This window comes from Xiphophorus couchianus, chromosome 13 (genome assembly GCF_001444195.1).
Source record: "Xiphophorus couchianus chromosome 13, X_couchianus-1.0, whole genome shotgun sequence".
In the NCBI taxonomy this organism is placed as follows: Eukaryota; Metazoa; Chordata; class Actinopteri; order Cyprinodontiformes; family Poeciliidae; genus Xiphophorus; species Xiphophorus couchianus.
This window is the reverse complement of record NC_040240.1, coordinates 20832930-20850129: the sequence shown is the minus strand read 5'-3', so window position 1 is coordinate 20850129 and position 17200 is coordinate 20832930. Positions and strand designations below refer to the sequence as shown.

Below are 17200 nucleotides of genomic sequence, written 5' to 3'. Positions count from 1 at the left end.
CCTTATGAAATATCCAGCTATCATGGTTTAAATATTGCGATATTGAAGAAACTTTTTCTTTTCCCCTTATGCAGCTCTTGCTCTCTGTCTGCTTTATATATAATGGACTTGTTGATGAGTTTTTTAGCTAGTTTTAAGGTGCTTTGCAAAAGCATTCATCCTCCTTCCGACATTTTTCATTTTATTGTTACAATCTCATTGGGACTTTCTGTCACAGACCAACTCAAAGTTGTGCATAATTATGAATTGAAGGAAAAATCTGACATATTTTTTTAAAACCACAGTTGCATTCTGAGTTATCAGAGAGGCAAGAGGAAAGCCATCGAAAGACGACAATTTTCTATGTGCAGTTCAGTATTTCAGGGATTTGGTTTATTCCTTGTTTGCTCTGTAGAAGCTATATTATTATTATTATTAGTACTTATAGTTTCTCTCTGCTAGTCTCTATAGATAGTCTTCCATTGTTTGTTTCACCACCTGTTCTCTGTGGGCATATATTTTTTTAGTGAGGCCAGAAAAACTGGTTTTAGCTCGTGTAGGATTGAGCAAAACAGGTCAATCCCACAGAAAATACATCTAGAGGTTACACCATAACCAAAAGAAAAAGTTTGGATTATAGTGGCATGGTTTTGATCATCAGTGTTGAAAATGAATCATCAACTTCCGACCTATCAGGTGAATTCACATTGGAATGGGCTTTCCAGTATAAAACATAGGTTTTGATCTAAGGCATGCTATTGTAGTTCAGGTATAAGTTATAATGGACTTGTAAAAGTGAATATCTGTAGCAAGACCTGGGAATTTATGTTCACAGATTCTCCTCTATCCAGTGTTGCTGATCTTGAGCTTTTTTTGCAAAGGAGAGGCAAATATTTCAGAGGTGCAAAAATGAAAAAGACACCCCAACTGGATTGCAACTGTGATTCATGCAAATGATGGCATAAAAGAGTTTAGACCTGAATATATATATATATATATATATACTTTAACAAATTTTTATATTTGAATAACTTTGAAAACCCATCCATTAATCCTTTGTCTATTCCCACGTAAAAGTGTTAAACTATCTTGAATACCTTCAGAGGACATTTTACCATGTACAGCTCTGTATTTAGTTCCTTGTTTGCTCTGTAGAAACTGTATTTTTTTTTTAATAGCTTCTCTCTGCCAGTCTCTATTGATAGTCTTCCATTGTGTCTTTTCCACCACCTGTTCTCTGCCTCCAGTCCGCTCATCTTCATTCAGACACCTTTTATCTCTGACCCCTCTGAGTATATTTTTGAGTTAATGTAAGCACATTGGCTTTCTTAGTTTACATGACAGATCATCAGTGTTTCCGGCTACATTTGTGTCATTCTTGTTTTTTGCTCACTTTTATTTCTGTGCTGGACCTTGATTTTTTGGGATTCACTTTGGAGTTTGGGGTGTGTGTCTGCTCTTCTATTTGTTTAATAAAACATTGTTTTTCTTGGCTCTGGCCTCATGTGTTAGTCTACATTTGGGTCCCTCTTCTACTACCACTTCATGACAGCAGTAGCTTCATTATTTTTGGTCCTCGCTCCACTGAGGGCAGAAAGAAGAAAGGGCCCATGCTTTTGCATTATGTAAAGTTGAATAGATGGACCAGCCAATTTTCCAACAGATTTCACTGCAGTCTCATCAGCTGGGGTGTGAGTGGAACCGAAGCTGGAAACACAAAGACTGTTTCAATTCTTTTTGTGCCAAATATGAAAGCAAATATATATATAAAAAAATAGTTCTGTAAAATAACCTGCTGCAAACATTTTTACAATAACAATGAAAACATTTTTCGATGATGAAGACTTAAAAATAGAATAAAAATAAATAATTCATAATTGAGTAATCCCTTAACTTGAGTGATAAATATTTTAATAAGTACACCTTCTATTTGCTAGCTGAGTAAAAATGTAAAATTATTTATGAATAGAAGATTAATTAGAAGATTAATGTTTGCTAAGCAAATTGAACATGGTAGTTTAAGCCAATCCGAAACTACACTCTTATTGTTGAAGCATTTATATTTCTTGATTCCATATTAGAGATGTTTTTACTTCTAAAAAAGGCGCAAATACAGAGTATGATTCTTTGTTTTTAGTCTCAGATTAAACTCCTCTAACTCAAAAACACTGCTCACGATATTTTGTTTTCACTTCTTTGCTAAAATATTTGATTCCTCCTCAACAGTATGTCTCTATTACCAGATGTAACGTCTCCTTCAAAGATATTTTGTGTTGTATATTGCACACATTGATGTTGACTTTTTCTGCAAGGTTGAAACCTGCTCTGCAAGGTATGTTTTTGTTGGAGTTTTTTGTACTTTCTTGTGGAACAAAAAGGTGGTGGGATAAGTGTTAAGGCCAGCAGAATAACAGCGTGTTTACATTCCTGCCTTCTTTTGGGCATGCTTGTTGTGCTCTTACAGTTCACTGCAGAGAGACCCGTGAGCAGAGAAAGTTCAACAGCAATGGGTTTCTCTAAAAAAGCTGGTTTTAGGGATGGAGCAGAGCAACTTCAAAAGCATGAAAAATTTGTTGAGTGGATTAGGAAAATTAATATTACAGAGTGAAATAAAGAAAGCTTACTATCTTACTTAGCATTTAATGCCCTCATTTTGCACCGATAGTAGCTCAGTGAAAATTCTATTTAATTAAGTTTATTTATATAGCACCAATTTACAACATGTCTCAAGGCACATGAAGAAAAAGATTGTCATATTGTTTTATCAAATATAAACCAATGTCAATTAAAGCAGCAAATTAAGTCTGCATAGGCTTAAGGAAAATGCTAAAACTCTCTGCCTGCCTACAGCCTGGGGATTGTTTTTTTTTCTCTCTTTTTCCACTATTTGAATTTAACAAGTTGTTCTAGCTTCAATTTCTCTTAAATTATCACATTTTTCTAATCTAGCTAAGATCCTTTTTATAGTGGGTTGCATAATGCCCTAAAGTGCTGAAATGTAAGTCAAACCAAATGGCCGGCCTCCTCTTGATGATACTTTTTTCAGATGACTATCATTTATTGTTCAGGCTATAATGTTGTCAACACTACGATAAACCAAAATGGGCAAGTTGGGATAGCTGTTCTCTATAAAGTTGCTTATGGAAACTAAGGAAAAAATATAATTGCTGCTTTTAATTTTGTATCTGCATGATCAGGTGCATAGGAGACTCAAATTTCCTCTCACAGTCTCCGTGGTCACACATTTCAATAGTTATTAATAATAGTCCACTCTTTGTATTAGAATTAGATCAAGAGTATGATGAATAGAGCTAGTTTCTGTATATTTAACAAGGAAGAATAGAGAGTCTGAATTAGAACTCCAGGTAATATTTCACATTTAACATTTTCATGAATTCATTCTCCTGTATGATGACTTTATCCATATTCAGCACTAAGCACATGTACAAAATGTGAATAATTCACTTTAGAACTCAGATTAAAGGGACGTTAGACATGCGCACACACAAGACTCTAACATAATTCAGATTTCTTTTTTAGGTAAAAACTAAAAAGAACAGATAAAGTCTGGCACTTCATAGAACTGATTTTGGGTCAATCAAACAGGTGGCGTTCACCCTCCAGATAGAAATTTGTGTTTTATTTTAATGCTGATCAAGTTTGTTATCAGTTTGTCTACATTTGTGTCTGGTGTAACCTTCTGTCCTGCTGTTTCACTATTTATGCAAAGGCACTTGTTAGTGACCAAGGTTCTCATTGTCCCATGACACCAGCACAATAACAATTCATTGTTAACTCCTAATACATTCAGTGGCAGCTGAAAATCTGACTTCTCTACAGTAAGAAAATCAATATTTCATTAAAAGCTCCAGAATCTGTGCAAAGGTGGTATAAATGTCTGGGAGTAAGGTGCCGACCCTTATTATGAATCCCATAATGAATTCAGGACATTCAACAGACAGTGTATCATCTCTGAATATCAGAAGGATGGAAGTTAATTTAAGCCTTACATTGATTAAATTGGGTTTGAAGAAATGAAATGCAACTGCAAATAAATTTACTGATTGAAGCTGTATGATGGAGTAACTGAAGTTAGTTTTTAAGCATGAATTTACTTTTCTTCAAGACTGGCAACAGTAACTTTAACTCCTGGTTTAAAAATTGCCTTTATCACTTGGAAGCAAAGCAGTGATTTCAGAAACATGGGCGGCCTCCATTTACATTCATTCAGTCATGACGCAACGGTTGAGCGATACCTTCAACTAAACAGAATTTTTATTAATCGTTGCGTCTCTCAGCATGATTCCACAAATTAGGCAACATATTGGCCATACAGACTCAGATGGCCAATTATGTCTGATGAATGTATGAGTTGTGTTTGAATAATCAGTGTCTTTACAGAATAAATCTTAAGCTTCTGGCATAATGAGCAGGAGATGATCATCCAGGCTGTTGTTTCCTTTTGTTAATGTTTTTCTAAGACACTTTCAGAATTGCACCACTCATGGTGGCAGCATGTTGTGGTAACAACATACATACATACTGATTTGTTCAAGTATATATTGCATGTTTAGATAATCCCCCCCCACCCCCTGTTTTGCAAGCTGTGGCATAGGAAGGATTTTTTTCTCTTTTTTTTTTTACTTTATGACTATTGCTATGTATGCTATGTAACTGGGGACAAAATGTATATTTTATAATTGGAAGCAGCTAATTAGCATCTCAAAATCTCAAATGGTGCCTTAACTATGACCCCTAACAGAGGCTTCATGAATGCAGAGCAGGACCAAACAGCAGAGAGAAAAGAGGAACCATCTTAATCATAATGGGAGAAAAACAGATCCCTGACTTCAACATTTCTCTGCCAGGCTTTCTGGCTATTCAGCCAGAAAGAGATTTAAGGAGAAATGATAAAAACAAAAGAAGTGAATCTGCAGTGCTGTCCAACAACTGATGGATCCAGGACACATTTCTGTGATATTTCTTCTCTGCTGACCAGAAATTAAGCTGCTAGTATGTAATGACCATCATGAGACTGTGATACACCAACCATCTTCAGTCAGAGGCCTCTTCAGATATGTTGCATGACTGACTGCTATCAGATATCCTTCCTGCTCACAGCATCATTATCCATGATGACTCTTTGAAGATTAGATTATAGGAGTTTCATCAACATTTAATTTCCCTTACCTTAAAAAGCCACTGATCAGCCTTCAATTAATGCAAAATCTGTTGTGAAACTACAAAAACAAAAATACATCAATGGTTAATATTTACTATTAACAGTTAATTTAAAATCTAGGCAATAATTTTAAGACTTTTGCCATTTCCTATTTAATGTCAGATGTTTAAGGAGATCCATTGGGGCAGGTTCTTGCAATATTAAAATCCCACAGTATTTCTTGACAGAGTGAAATATGTTTTGCAAAGCATGAATTGGAGGTTAATGTAGCTTAAGCTAGTGTTATGAACCCCAAATGTATATTTAAGACTCTTATTTTGCATTAAGTCATTTTGTAGTCGTCATGACAGAGTCAGATAAACAACATCGCCTGTCAGACTGACTGAGGACACTCGGTTACATAAACCCTGAAGAAGTCTCCGCTATCTTGACGTTATTTAACTGGCAGCATTTTGTGAGGGGGAAAAGCAATGACAGGTTGGCAGACAAAACTATGTATGATGTATAGGCACTGTGATAGTACTGCAAGTGTCTGACTGTTATCGATCATAAATTGTTGCCTCGAGCTTCCAGTGGATGCTAAATTTGAAAATTGTCACAGTTTTAAGGCAGCTGGAGCACAACATCTAAAATTAAGACAAGATGGATCATTCCAGGATGAACAGAGATACTTTAAAGCACAGTTTGAGAATTATGAAGCATTATTTGAGTTTGTGAAAACACAAAAAGGAAGCAGCAAAATAATTCAATATAAACATGAGTAAAACTTTAATTGAAGTATATTGCGCTGATTAGAGATTGCTTAAAACACAGTTTGTAATTTGTGAAAACTTTCAACTTTTTGAGAGGAAAAAGAGATGACAACCTTTTGAAAAGTTTATTTTTGTTTATACCTTTTCTTGTCTCTCTCAAAGCTGCTCCTCATCTGTTTTTTAACTCACCTGTGTAGCTCCCCACCATAAATATCCCTTGTTTCACCAGTTCCTCTATTCACAGATCTTTTGTTTCCACTCAGTCCATTTTGTCTTTCTGCTTATTAATGTCCTAATACATCATGGATTTTCAATACACATCTCTGCATGAACAGAAATCCTGACAAATTTCATCTGATCTTGTGTTCTTCCTTTCATAAGCAGTAGAAAGTTTTCAGAAAACTTTGTTTAATCTAATTGTATGTTAAGATTCCATGAGTACTGTTCTCTTATTCAGATTCTGTGACCTGACAGACTGTCTGAAATAAAACATATTCTCACTACAGCCAAGACTGTAAAGTATTAATTACCATTAGTATAGTATTGCCATGTCAATGGCCAAATTATCCTTATAACAACCTCTTATGTTCGTAAGAGATGAACTAAATTCAATGTTGGAAAATTATTCTTTGAAGATGCAAAGATGAAACTATTTTACACCATCAACCCTGTGGTGGGAGAAAATGTTGGTATCTGAAGGCAAAAGCTATTAGAACACTATTACAGAAAACATTGTTTCTGACAACTTTATGTTCCTCCCAAAGTGTTTTCTGGTAATGCAGAATAGTTAAACATGAATGCAATTTACTGGAAGTTATTTTGCTAATTATGTTCATTAGGAAAACAAACAGAGAAAACATTTCCATAAAGATTATGTTTGTTAGATTTTGCTCTCTTTGCTCTCATTATTTACTTACGGACTAAACATTTCTGGTGGTATATCACTTTAAAGAAATTTGATATAAGGCCTCAGTTCTTGTTTTTTGTTTTCTTCAGTTCAATTATAGTGTCTCCTGCTTTTTTACCCAAATATCAGCTTTCCTTGAAGGTACTTGACCCACTTGACTCTTCTTCCTTTCTTTTATGTTGTGTAGGTTTTGTTTCTTCTTTTCTATGAAACCTCGACTGACACTGTCTGCTATCCCTGTTTTTTCTACCTTCTCCTATTTTTCCTCTACCTTATGTTTGAGATTCCTTATCTATTTTATTTTTCAATTTTGTTTGCACATGCACCACAAGTCAAAAAAGAGAATCCATTTCCATTTTCGTTCTCCTGTACCTTCTTTCTTCTTTCAGTACCTGGAAGTTACAAATACTAAACAATTATATCTGATATGTTTTGTGTCTTGCCTTAGAAAGCTGACCTGGCTGTCGCCGGCTTCACCATAACCTCAGAGAGGGAGAAGGTAATTGATTTCTCCAAGCCATTCATGACTCTGGGAATCAGCATCCTCTACCGAGTGCATCTGGTGAGCTTGCCTTTACATTTTCAGTTTTGATTAAAGCTGCCGTAGGTAACTTTTATAAATAAAATGCTTTTTACATGTTTGTTAAAACTATCACTATGTTGTGACAGTTTAGTATGAGGCAAGTAACATGAAAGAATCATGAGAATGATTGACAGCGCTACAACCTTCCTCCTGGCTCTGGTTGGTTGTTTCTGACTAGGAGTTGTGTGTTTCTCCACAAAAGGACATCCAGGAAGCAGAGGAGCTAGATTTTTCCTAAGGATTATCTGTCTGATGTTATACTGTCACACCAAAGGGCAGTTTTAAAACGTACTGTATGTAAAAACTACATGTCGCTTATGAAGGTTAGATACCTAGATTTAATGTTTACTTCTCAAAGAAAGCACTCCTGGGGTTCACAGTGGAACGCAGCAACACATAGTGTAAATCATGGTGGTTAGGAATGGCTTCACTCCACTGGTGAAGTGTGCAGCAGAGCAGAGACGCATTCGGTGTAAATCCAAGGTCACACACTTTCTCAGTTTCTCTTTTGTTGGCGCTCTCAATGTCACTTTCATCTCAAGGCAAATTCACAATTGAGCTTGTGCTTTGCTTTTCAAGCTTTGGAAACCCCTTGGTAAAAACCCATCTATTAGCTGCATCGCAGTATTCAAAGTGTGTGAAAAAAGTATCGGCCTATTGTTTGGAAATACAACACGATACATTGTTATGTTTTAGTGAAAAAATATGTTAGAATGTCTACATGTTTCTGCTGTTGCAGCAATACATGTTGAATAAGGTCATTTTTACATTTACCTTGCACAGGAACTATTATTCCTTAAACTTTTTTATGATTTGTCATAATAAAAAAAAAAAGATTTACAATTTAAATAGGAGATGACAAAATTTGTTTTCCCTTTCTATGTGGCCTTTGTGGAAGAGTGACAAAAAAAGCATTTGTTGGAAGCAAGGAATAAGAAGTATCTTTCTTTTTTCATCTAACTGGGTAAGGGACCCAAGCAACATGTGAAAGAAGGTGCAAAGCTGATAAACTGAGCAGAACATGCCAACCATGAAAAATTGTGCCGTTCATGTGCTTTTTCTTCAGGGAAAGGGAAACCGGCCAGAGTTGATGAGAGGAGGGAAGAACTGACAGTAAATAGAGACAATCTTGGAAAACAATTAAAAAAATACCTGTTGGGATTTGCATAACAGTTAGCAATGGGCCACATGTTGATCCTTCCAACAAGACACCAATCCTGAACATACAGCCTGATCTGAGGCTTTCAATGAAATCTGGAAATCATAGGACTGTCTTTCATCAGTTTCCAAATCTAATTAGGAATTAAATAAAGAACAAATGAAGTGGAAAATTATTAGTTTCCAGACTCCATTTCCAGAGATAAAAAATAACTTTTTTGAAACATAAATATAATTTCTGATATTGATTGGTAAAGAAATAGAATAATATTAACAATCTTCCTGCAACATCAAAAATAAATGTATAAGCATTTTCTTGCATTTACCAAGTTTGCACATTATAAACATTGAAATATTGAAGTTTTGGGAGTTTTGTCCTTAATATCAATTTTAAAGTGAAATTTTAAAAGTCCACTTTTTTTCATCTCGCCAGCAGAGTTGGGACAAAGGTTCTACAGACTGGAGCGTGGAGTGTCTGCACCTGATATCATTTTATGTCTGCAACCTCTCTGTGTTTGATTTGAGGAATTCATAGGTAAAAAAAAAAGGGCTGCAGTTGCATCAGAAGCTTCCTTCTCAGCACGAGCTGTGCTGCTGGAGGCGCTGACAGTCGCTCGACCGCTCAGGTCACTCAGTCAAACTGAGTTTCCAACAAAGCAACAGAAAGTATTACTACAAACACTGACGAAGCAGAGGCGGGGTGCTTTTGGGGGGCAGATCAGATGAAAGAAAAGCTGAAAACACAGATAGAGGGCATGTTTTTATTTATTTTTTATGCAGGGAAGGTAGAGGCAGGAGCTGCTGCTTTAGATTGTGAGTTTCTAGCCTCTGATGGGGATGGTTGACTTGGGCTTCCTGACTGGAATCTAAAATCTGGATTTTCTGCTTCCCCATTTTCTGAGTCTGACAGACCTGCAGATTCAAGACATGGGATTTGTGACAGTTTTAAAGTTTTCAAATGCTGCATGCTTTTTATGTACTAAAAGAGTTCTTTTGAAATTTCTTGTGGGATTTTCCTTTTTATTCTGTTTTTCAGTCACCGCTTATGTTTACTGAAGACTGATATAAAACGATTGCAGTGAATGCTGAATCTTTTATCTTTATTCATGTTGTTGATTTCACGGGTTTGGCTCCAGTGTTATAAAGAACATAATAAACTTATGTTTTACACTATGAAAACTGCCCCCTAAAGGAAGTAGCAACATTATTATGTTTCCGTTCAACGTTCGGAAATTGTCAGATTTATTCTATATTCATGGTTACATGCTTTTTACTTTCACCTCTTGTTATATGTTATTTTTTCACTAGTTTCTAAAAAAAAAAAAAAAGAGCCAAAACACTTAACATTTATGGCATAAATTTATTGACAGCAGTTCCATTAAAAGGCTTCAGAAACATTTGGTGCTTGAGTAAATAATGAGAAAAAAGAAAGCAAAATTTGACTAAAATTATCTTTACAGAAATGCATTCTTTGTTTGCTTTCGCAGAAGAAAATTCATTAAATTGAATTAATGTTTAATCATTCTGCATTAAAAGAAAACACTTTGGGTGGAACACAAAGTTCTCAAAAAATGTTTTTCTGTAATAAAAATCTATTATTGTCAAAACTAAAAAGAAAAAATATTTTAAGGTTATGTCTTAAAACTACATCTGGCAAACAAGCAGCAATAATAGACAATGTGTATTTTGTATTTTTATATATTAATTTGGTAAGTATATTAAAAATGAAAATGACAAAAAATGTGTTGACATTTATATTCCTTAGTAATTATTATCAGCTATATTAAGACTAATTGATTTTTGTATAAAAACAATAAAATTATAAATTTTGTATTATACATTTGTTAAGATACTGTCAAACTGTGGTATTTAAATTCAAGTTGATGATTCTGTCAGAAATTCATGCCAGTCCGTGCATTTTGCATACCTTACTTTTTATGAACTGGAATAATGCGGCTCAGTGTGTGTTTACCCAAACAATGCAGCAGTTTCTCATTCACAGGTGAAGCAAAGTGCAGCATCAGCTCTCCAACAACTCCACCGAGGGAATACATCACACCAGTCCTGCTTAAATTATGCCTGCTCCCCCCTTTGATTAAACATTTTATTGATTACTTTTAAATCACTACAAGCTCATCCCCCCCTCTTTATTTTGCCTCCACTTCCAGCTCTAAGCCTCTTATTGTGCCCTAGAACTCTTAAATCAGAGAGTCGATTGTTGTTTAAAATGCCATGGCTCACACAAAGGGAGACCGTGATTTTAGCGTTTTAGATCCAAAACAATAAAAACATAGACTGCAGTTACTATAGCTGCCACATTAAAAGTAGCTTTTTAAATTAGGTTATTAAAATCTGATTTATTTGGAATTAACAATATGGTTCTCTTCTGTATTTTGCTCATTTAGATTTCTGTACCCTAAACTGGTAGAAATAGGCCCCAGGTCCCCTTTGACCCTTAAAGGAGAAGCTATGGACAATGAATGGCTGGATGGATTTAAATCTCAACAAACTCTATGAAGAAACACACAAACTTCTAACATTTACTGAGGTCACAGTGCCCCAAGGAACACTCAAATCATTAGTGATGGGTTTTGTGGTCTACGTCTGATTCTAGTCACAGCCGAGTTTTACAGAAAGCTTTTGAACTTCATAAGTGCTACAAATTGTTACATTTTCAAGCGCATGCCTTTTTTAAGCTATAGTGAATTCAATCAGCTCAGATTTTCTACACTCCATATTCTGAAAAAAAAAAATCCATGGTATATTTTAAAATAAAAGTAAGTTTTTCTTCTTTTTTTTTAGCAAGAAACAGCAAAAAGCAAAAATAAATAAAAGCCACTTGGCTCAATTTAGGCCTAAAGCAAGCAAAAATCAGGTGCAAAAATGAAAAAGGTTCTTTTTGAAGCGTCTCTACCGAAGAGGCTGATGCAATACAAAACAATAAAGCTGCAAGCTGCTTTGTAGATGGGCTCCTGTCTTCTTATTTCTTAGAGCTTTTAACATAAAAGGTTGAAAGGGGGATTCTCTGAGAAGACCATAATCAAAAGTCATGTAAGATTCCTCTAATCACTCCCTGGTCAAGATGCCGAGTTCCTGGAAAAGAAGGATTGGACTAAAAAGCAGATGCGGATAAAGGGTTTATGCCTAATCACATTAAAAGTGTACTGGATATAGAGCTTATACAACTATCCTGCAATACCTTATTTATATCTGTAACATATGTTAACTTTGTTCATCATCTTTCTTTGATTATTTATCACATAAACTTAATTATTTCCTTAATTAAAGACAACCGTATGGTTGAGTTTAGAACAATAAAAGATTTAATCTGTTTGAAAAGTAAAATAAGAAAAAAAAACATTTACTATTTTTGTTTAAACAGCTTTCTACATATGTGTGTACTGGTAAGCATCTTAAAGTGATGTTAATTTAAACAGAGCTGGTATACAAAGACACATTTATGTTTCCTTTATTTGCCTTCAGAATTGAGTTGTGATGTCATGATTATTGTTCTAAATATCACTTCAAGTCATTCCTGATTTATCAATCCCAATCTGATCACTAAACATCATAAAATAAATGTTATATATAAGTTTTAAAACCCAATGTCCTAAAAGCACAATAAGATAACACCCTACATTTCATCAGAATTACACCTCAGTCTTTATTCAGTTTCTTCTGTTGGGCTTTCTTAATGCATTTTTTATGTTTTAGTTTTTGCTGTCACAACCTGAGTTTCCACAGGTCAGCTGTTTGTGGAGCTCCAAAAACGTCTTAACTCACTGTTGAATGTTCTGACAACCCTTAGGCAATAGGTCATTTGTTTCAACATAATTATATCTCGTCAAACATAAAGCCTCTGTCTTCATCCAAATATTCTGCCTTTTTTCACATGTTGCATAATGCTGAAGAGGTTAAAGAGATCAATACTTTCAAATATTTAGGTTCACTGTAGACAAAGAATTAAACTTTAGTTATCACCATCACACAAAAACATGCACAACAATATAGATTGTAGTTACACATAAACTGAAGTCACTCTGTTATCCTGTTCAACCCATTCTACTCTACTGCTCTCCCTGTTCATTCAAGATACTGTCACCACCAAGAAAAAAAAAATCAAAGTCTCACACATTGCATCCAGGATTCCACACCTTCCCACTCCAAGTCTGACTCACACAAATCACACAGTCACCATATGTTCACCATACATGCAAACAGTCCTGACCGTCTTCTTAACCGGTTCTTCACTTTACTCCCATATGGACACAGATACAGAACTCAGAGCTGGAAAAAAGGACAATTTTAAGAAAAGTTTTGTCCCCTCAGCTATCATCACATTGAATTTATCAGATATCATCCTGTGGCAATCATTCATTTTCCTGTCTTTCTTGTGATATTATGCAGATGGGGAGGTAGAAAAACAGAGGGAGGAATGGATGTTATATTTTAGATGTCTGTGACGGAGTCTATGTGGGACATGTTGGGAAATGTTGATGTGTATGTATGTAATGTTCCACTTTTTTTGAGATGCCTAAGTTATTTGTATCCACTGATTGTAACGACATGTGAAAAAGATTATCCCCGTGGGATAATAAAGACATTTATCTTAATATAAGTTGTTAATAGTTCTCATAGCATATCTCCATAAGGTTACATTTAAATGTGTAAAAACAAATCTTGCAGAAAAAGTTACTTTCCTGCTTCGTGAACTTAATTTGATTTGAACGTCGTAGAATGTAATAACTGCGTCGCTCCCTTTTACACAGTGTGATAATGGAGATATGTGAGCAAAACCACAGAGTAGTAGCAAGTGAAGTCTTTTTTTCTGCACAAAAAAGGTGAAAATTGTTTAGAGGACCCAGATTCTTTAGATGAAAAATGTAATGTGCACTACCTTAAGCACATACCAGTCTATTGCAGCAAACACAGGACAGGCAACCATGCACATGCACACTTAGACCTTAGGGCAATTTAGAGACCAATTAATTTAACAATTTTTGGCGTACCAGGAGAAAACCCAATGATGCATAGGTAAAACAAGCAACTTTAAAAACAATTATTCAAATAATGTTTGAAAACAGGAAATCCAGATTATCATCACTGATTACTATGTTGAATACTTTTTGTTATATTCAAGGAAAAGATAACTCTTTTTTTCACCTTCTTAGTGTAAAGTACAAAAGGGAACCTTAATCAGTTGGAACTGTGGAAAATCAAAATTCTGCATTTTTCAGACCTGGGAAATGGAAACTAAATGGAAAAACAAAGCTCAGAACACAAGTCTTGTCTAGCAACAATTAATGATGATAGTCATTCTTTTAGTTGCTATTATCATTAAAAGATTCACTTCTGTCTCCTTGCGGGAAGAATTATAATGGCTGCATGGTCCCTGTCTGCAGATAATGTACATCTGCAGCTCATTAGTATGCACCTCCACCATCTGTCCTCCATGTTTGATCCAGTCCACAGTGACAGCATCAGTTTATTGACTCAGTGATCAGTCAGCTGCTTAATGTGTGTACAGCAAAGCCCAGCTCACATAGTAGTGTCCCAGCTGCATTTTCTTAAGTGTTTATTTAGAGATTAAGTTGACCGAGAGCACGTTTTTACTCACAGTTACGGCCTGCAGCGGCAATTTATGCTCTCACCCTGATGTGCTGTGAGAGATCCATCGTCTCAATCCGTGGCGGGAACTCCTGCCTCCAGGACGAGTCTGGACTGGAGGATTTGAGCCATAAATTCACTTTGTTAAACACCAAGCTGCTCCTTCTGACTGCACAACCCTGAGTAGATGAGGTGACAGGCCATGTTGATCTTGGCACATATATTGGCAGGGTTGTCTTGCCTTCTCTATTCCGTTAAGATTTTTTGTGTTTTAAATTTTTTAGTGTCTACTAAAGTTGAGAAGTTAAATTTCTTTTCCCAGCTGTCATGACTGATGATAAACTAAAGGCTAAATGAGCCTCGCTATTAAAAGAGCTTAATCATACTTCATTTTGAATCATCGGCACAGAGTTTTTTATACACGCTGTGTAATCAATACACAGCTTTCCTCTGTGATAAAGCATTATAAAAGGTGTGAAAAATGACAAGCACCTCTGTTGCTTAGCAAACCATGTCCAAGCCATCATATATATTTGGTGTGCATTAGATTCGTTGCACAGGGACAAAACATTTTGAGTGACAGACTCAAAACGTTTGTCAGCCCTGTGAGTACCTATTGCTGCTAAAGTTAGCATGAGATTTAGAGCGTTTGATTTGTGTTGAGGCCAATGAACAGTTTGTTTTAAGTAAACTGAAATGGATTTGATTCTTTTTATGTAATGTTAAAAGCAGAATCAGCCAGAACCCAAAACGCAGCCACAACAAGAGGATGTTTCACCAAAGGTTTTATTACAAAAGTAATTGGTGTGGAAGGGTGTGGCCTCACTGGTGGAGTCATGGATGGGGGATCCACAGAGGTCAGGAGTCCAACCAGGGGCAGGTAGGGTAAATGGACAAGGGGGGGCTCAGGGGACAAGCAGACGACAGGGACAAAATCCACCAACCAGAAGCTGAGTCGTGAAACGGTCCAGGGTCATGCACGGGAGGGTCTCAGGCAATGAAAATCCAGAAGGCAGGAGGCAGGGTCAGAGACAGGCAGGGTTCAGCAACAGGACTTTCAACAGCAGAAGGATTAGGCAAAACTCTGTGGTCAAAAACAGGCAGGATCAGAAACCAGAAAACTCTTTGGAACATGGGACAACAAGGCTTGAAAGCTGTGACAGTGGCAACCGACGATCTCGCACTGAGCCGGTGACGAGCAGCTGTTTAAATAGGAACCAGCTCAGTGCAGGTGAGGGCAATGAGCAATCAGCACAGCCAAGGCAGAGCTGAAGGGCTGGAAACATGACATTTTAATTCAAAATCTAACTTAGTTAAATTTTTCAAACCTGAATGCAGAGACAGAGATTGCTGAAAATACAATCTTGATTTTTATGCAAATTGTTTTCCTTAGGTTTGTTTGTTTGGTATTAGCATTAACCCTTTAGAATCAGGTAAAAAGAAATTAGAATATAGAGACTAGCAGACTTGAACTGGATTGATTTACATTGTTCAGATTTTTTAATACAGTTATTTTGTTTTACATATTTAACCTGTTAACAAGAACAAAAAAACAGAGACCATTTGGTTATTTTCAAAAATATTGTTTAGATCATGTTTTGCCACCAAAAGTCCAATACTATGTATCAAACTATTACCTTCATCCAAATTAATGTTAAAGTTGTTGAAATAAATATTTGCAGAATAAATATAATTTTGTTGTGAGAACAAATGCTACTTTTCCTTTAGTTTTCATACATCTTTTTTATCTTGTTGCTTATTTGCCTTAATACTTGCACACATTGTGTGGTTTCCAAATTCAAAAAAACTGGAACATGTTACACATTGTAAGCTCAAAATAATAAAATCTTAACTGTAACCAATTCTAACTGTATTGTGTATGGAAAGGTGCCAGACTGCACAATCTGTTGTTCCAGCAGTATCATCTCAGATAAACCTGGTCAAGGTATCAGTCCAACAATACATAGGCAGCTATTTACACATTAATCTGCCGATTTTTAAAACCAGATGCGACAAGAAGAGAGAGAAGGACGAGGAACAAGAGACGGTGCAGAAAATCTCATAGCTGGGCAAAAAACATCAGTCACACTGCATGATTTCCCACACAGAATATCTGACACCGCTTGATATTTGTCACTGCTTAATATTTTTTCATCGCTCAACTTTGTTCTGAAGAGTGCTAAATTGCCAATCGGTGCGTCTGTCACTCTGAATAACCACAGACCACTGATTTACCCCCACAGCCAGAAACTTTCTTCTATTTTTTTTACAAAAGATTTCTGCTGAAACGACTTTAAGGGTTTTTTCTTAGTTCTAAACATGAGGACTACAGCATGCAGCATGTTGTAAAAGTGATGACTTATTTATGTAATCATAACATCACAAAAGTCATCAGCCATGTGTTTTTGTTTTATGAGTTTAAATTAAAAGATTAAGCAACAGAATTGCCTATAAGGCTGTAATCTGAAGCTGAGCTGCTTGTGGATTCAGTGCTTCATATAAAATATTTATCTTCTAGAAAGTTATGAATAAAAGTACTAAAGCTTAAAAATAGCAACATCTGTCTTGTATGGACTCAATAACAAACAGTACTCTACTATATTCTTTTTTGCACAGTGTTTGTTCCAGCACTGTAACACTTGCAGTAAAGAATTTTACTGGACTAGAATCAGTTCTAGTGAACAACAGTTTTTTTTATTTATTTATTTATTTTTAATTTTTTTTTTTTTTACCTGATAGCAATGCCTCTTTTGCCAACATCTAAGCCCTATATCACTCACCCAACACACAATGGGAGAAATTGGGGCCTTGAATCTTTTTGTAGACTATTTAGCCTGGAGCTTTTTAGGACTGGTGCTGACTTTACTGACACTCGTTGATAGCATTTAGCAGACTTCACACAGTTAAAGCTCGACAGAGACATTAAAGGCTTTATACCACATCTCACAGATAAGCTGAAGTAATCTTCGCCTGAAAAGCACACCCTGAGGTGGAGAATAACAGCAGTTTACTGTTGGGCTGATTTCAGAATT

The 17200-nt window shown here is 35.7% G+C and overlaps 1 protein-coding gene across 1 annotated transcript in view; it reads left to right on the top strand.

Moving 5' to 3' along the window:
* LOC114156524 (glutamate receptor ionotropic, kainate 5-like) overlaps positions 1-17200 on the top strand; it is a 198607-nt gene that overhangs the window by 157445 nt on the left and 23962 nt on the right. Inside the window, exon 14 of the mRNA XM_028037016.1 lies at positions 7269-7382. Coding sequence (XP_027892817.1) covers positions 7269-7382 — 114 coding nt within the window. The remainder of the gene's footprint in view (positions 1-7268; positions 7383-17200) is intronic.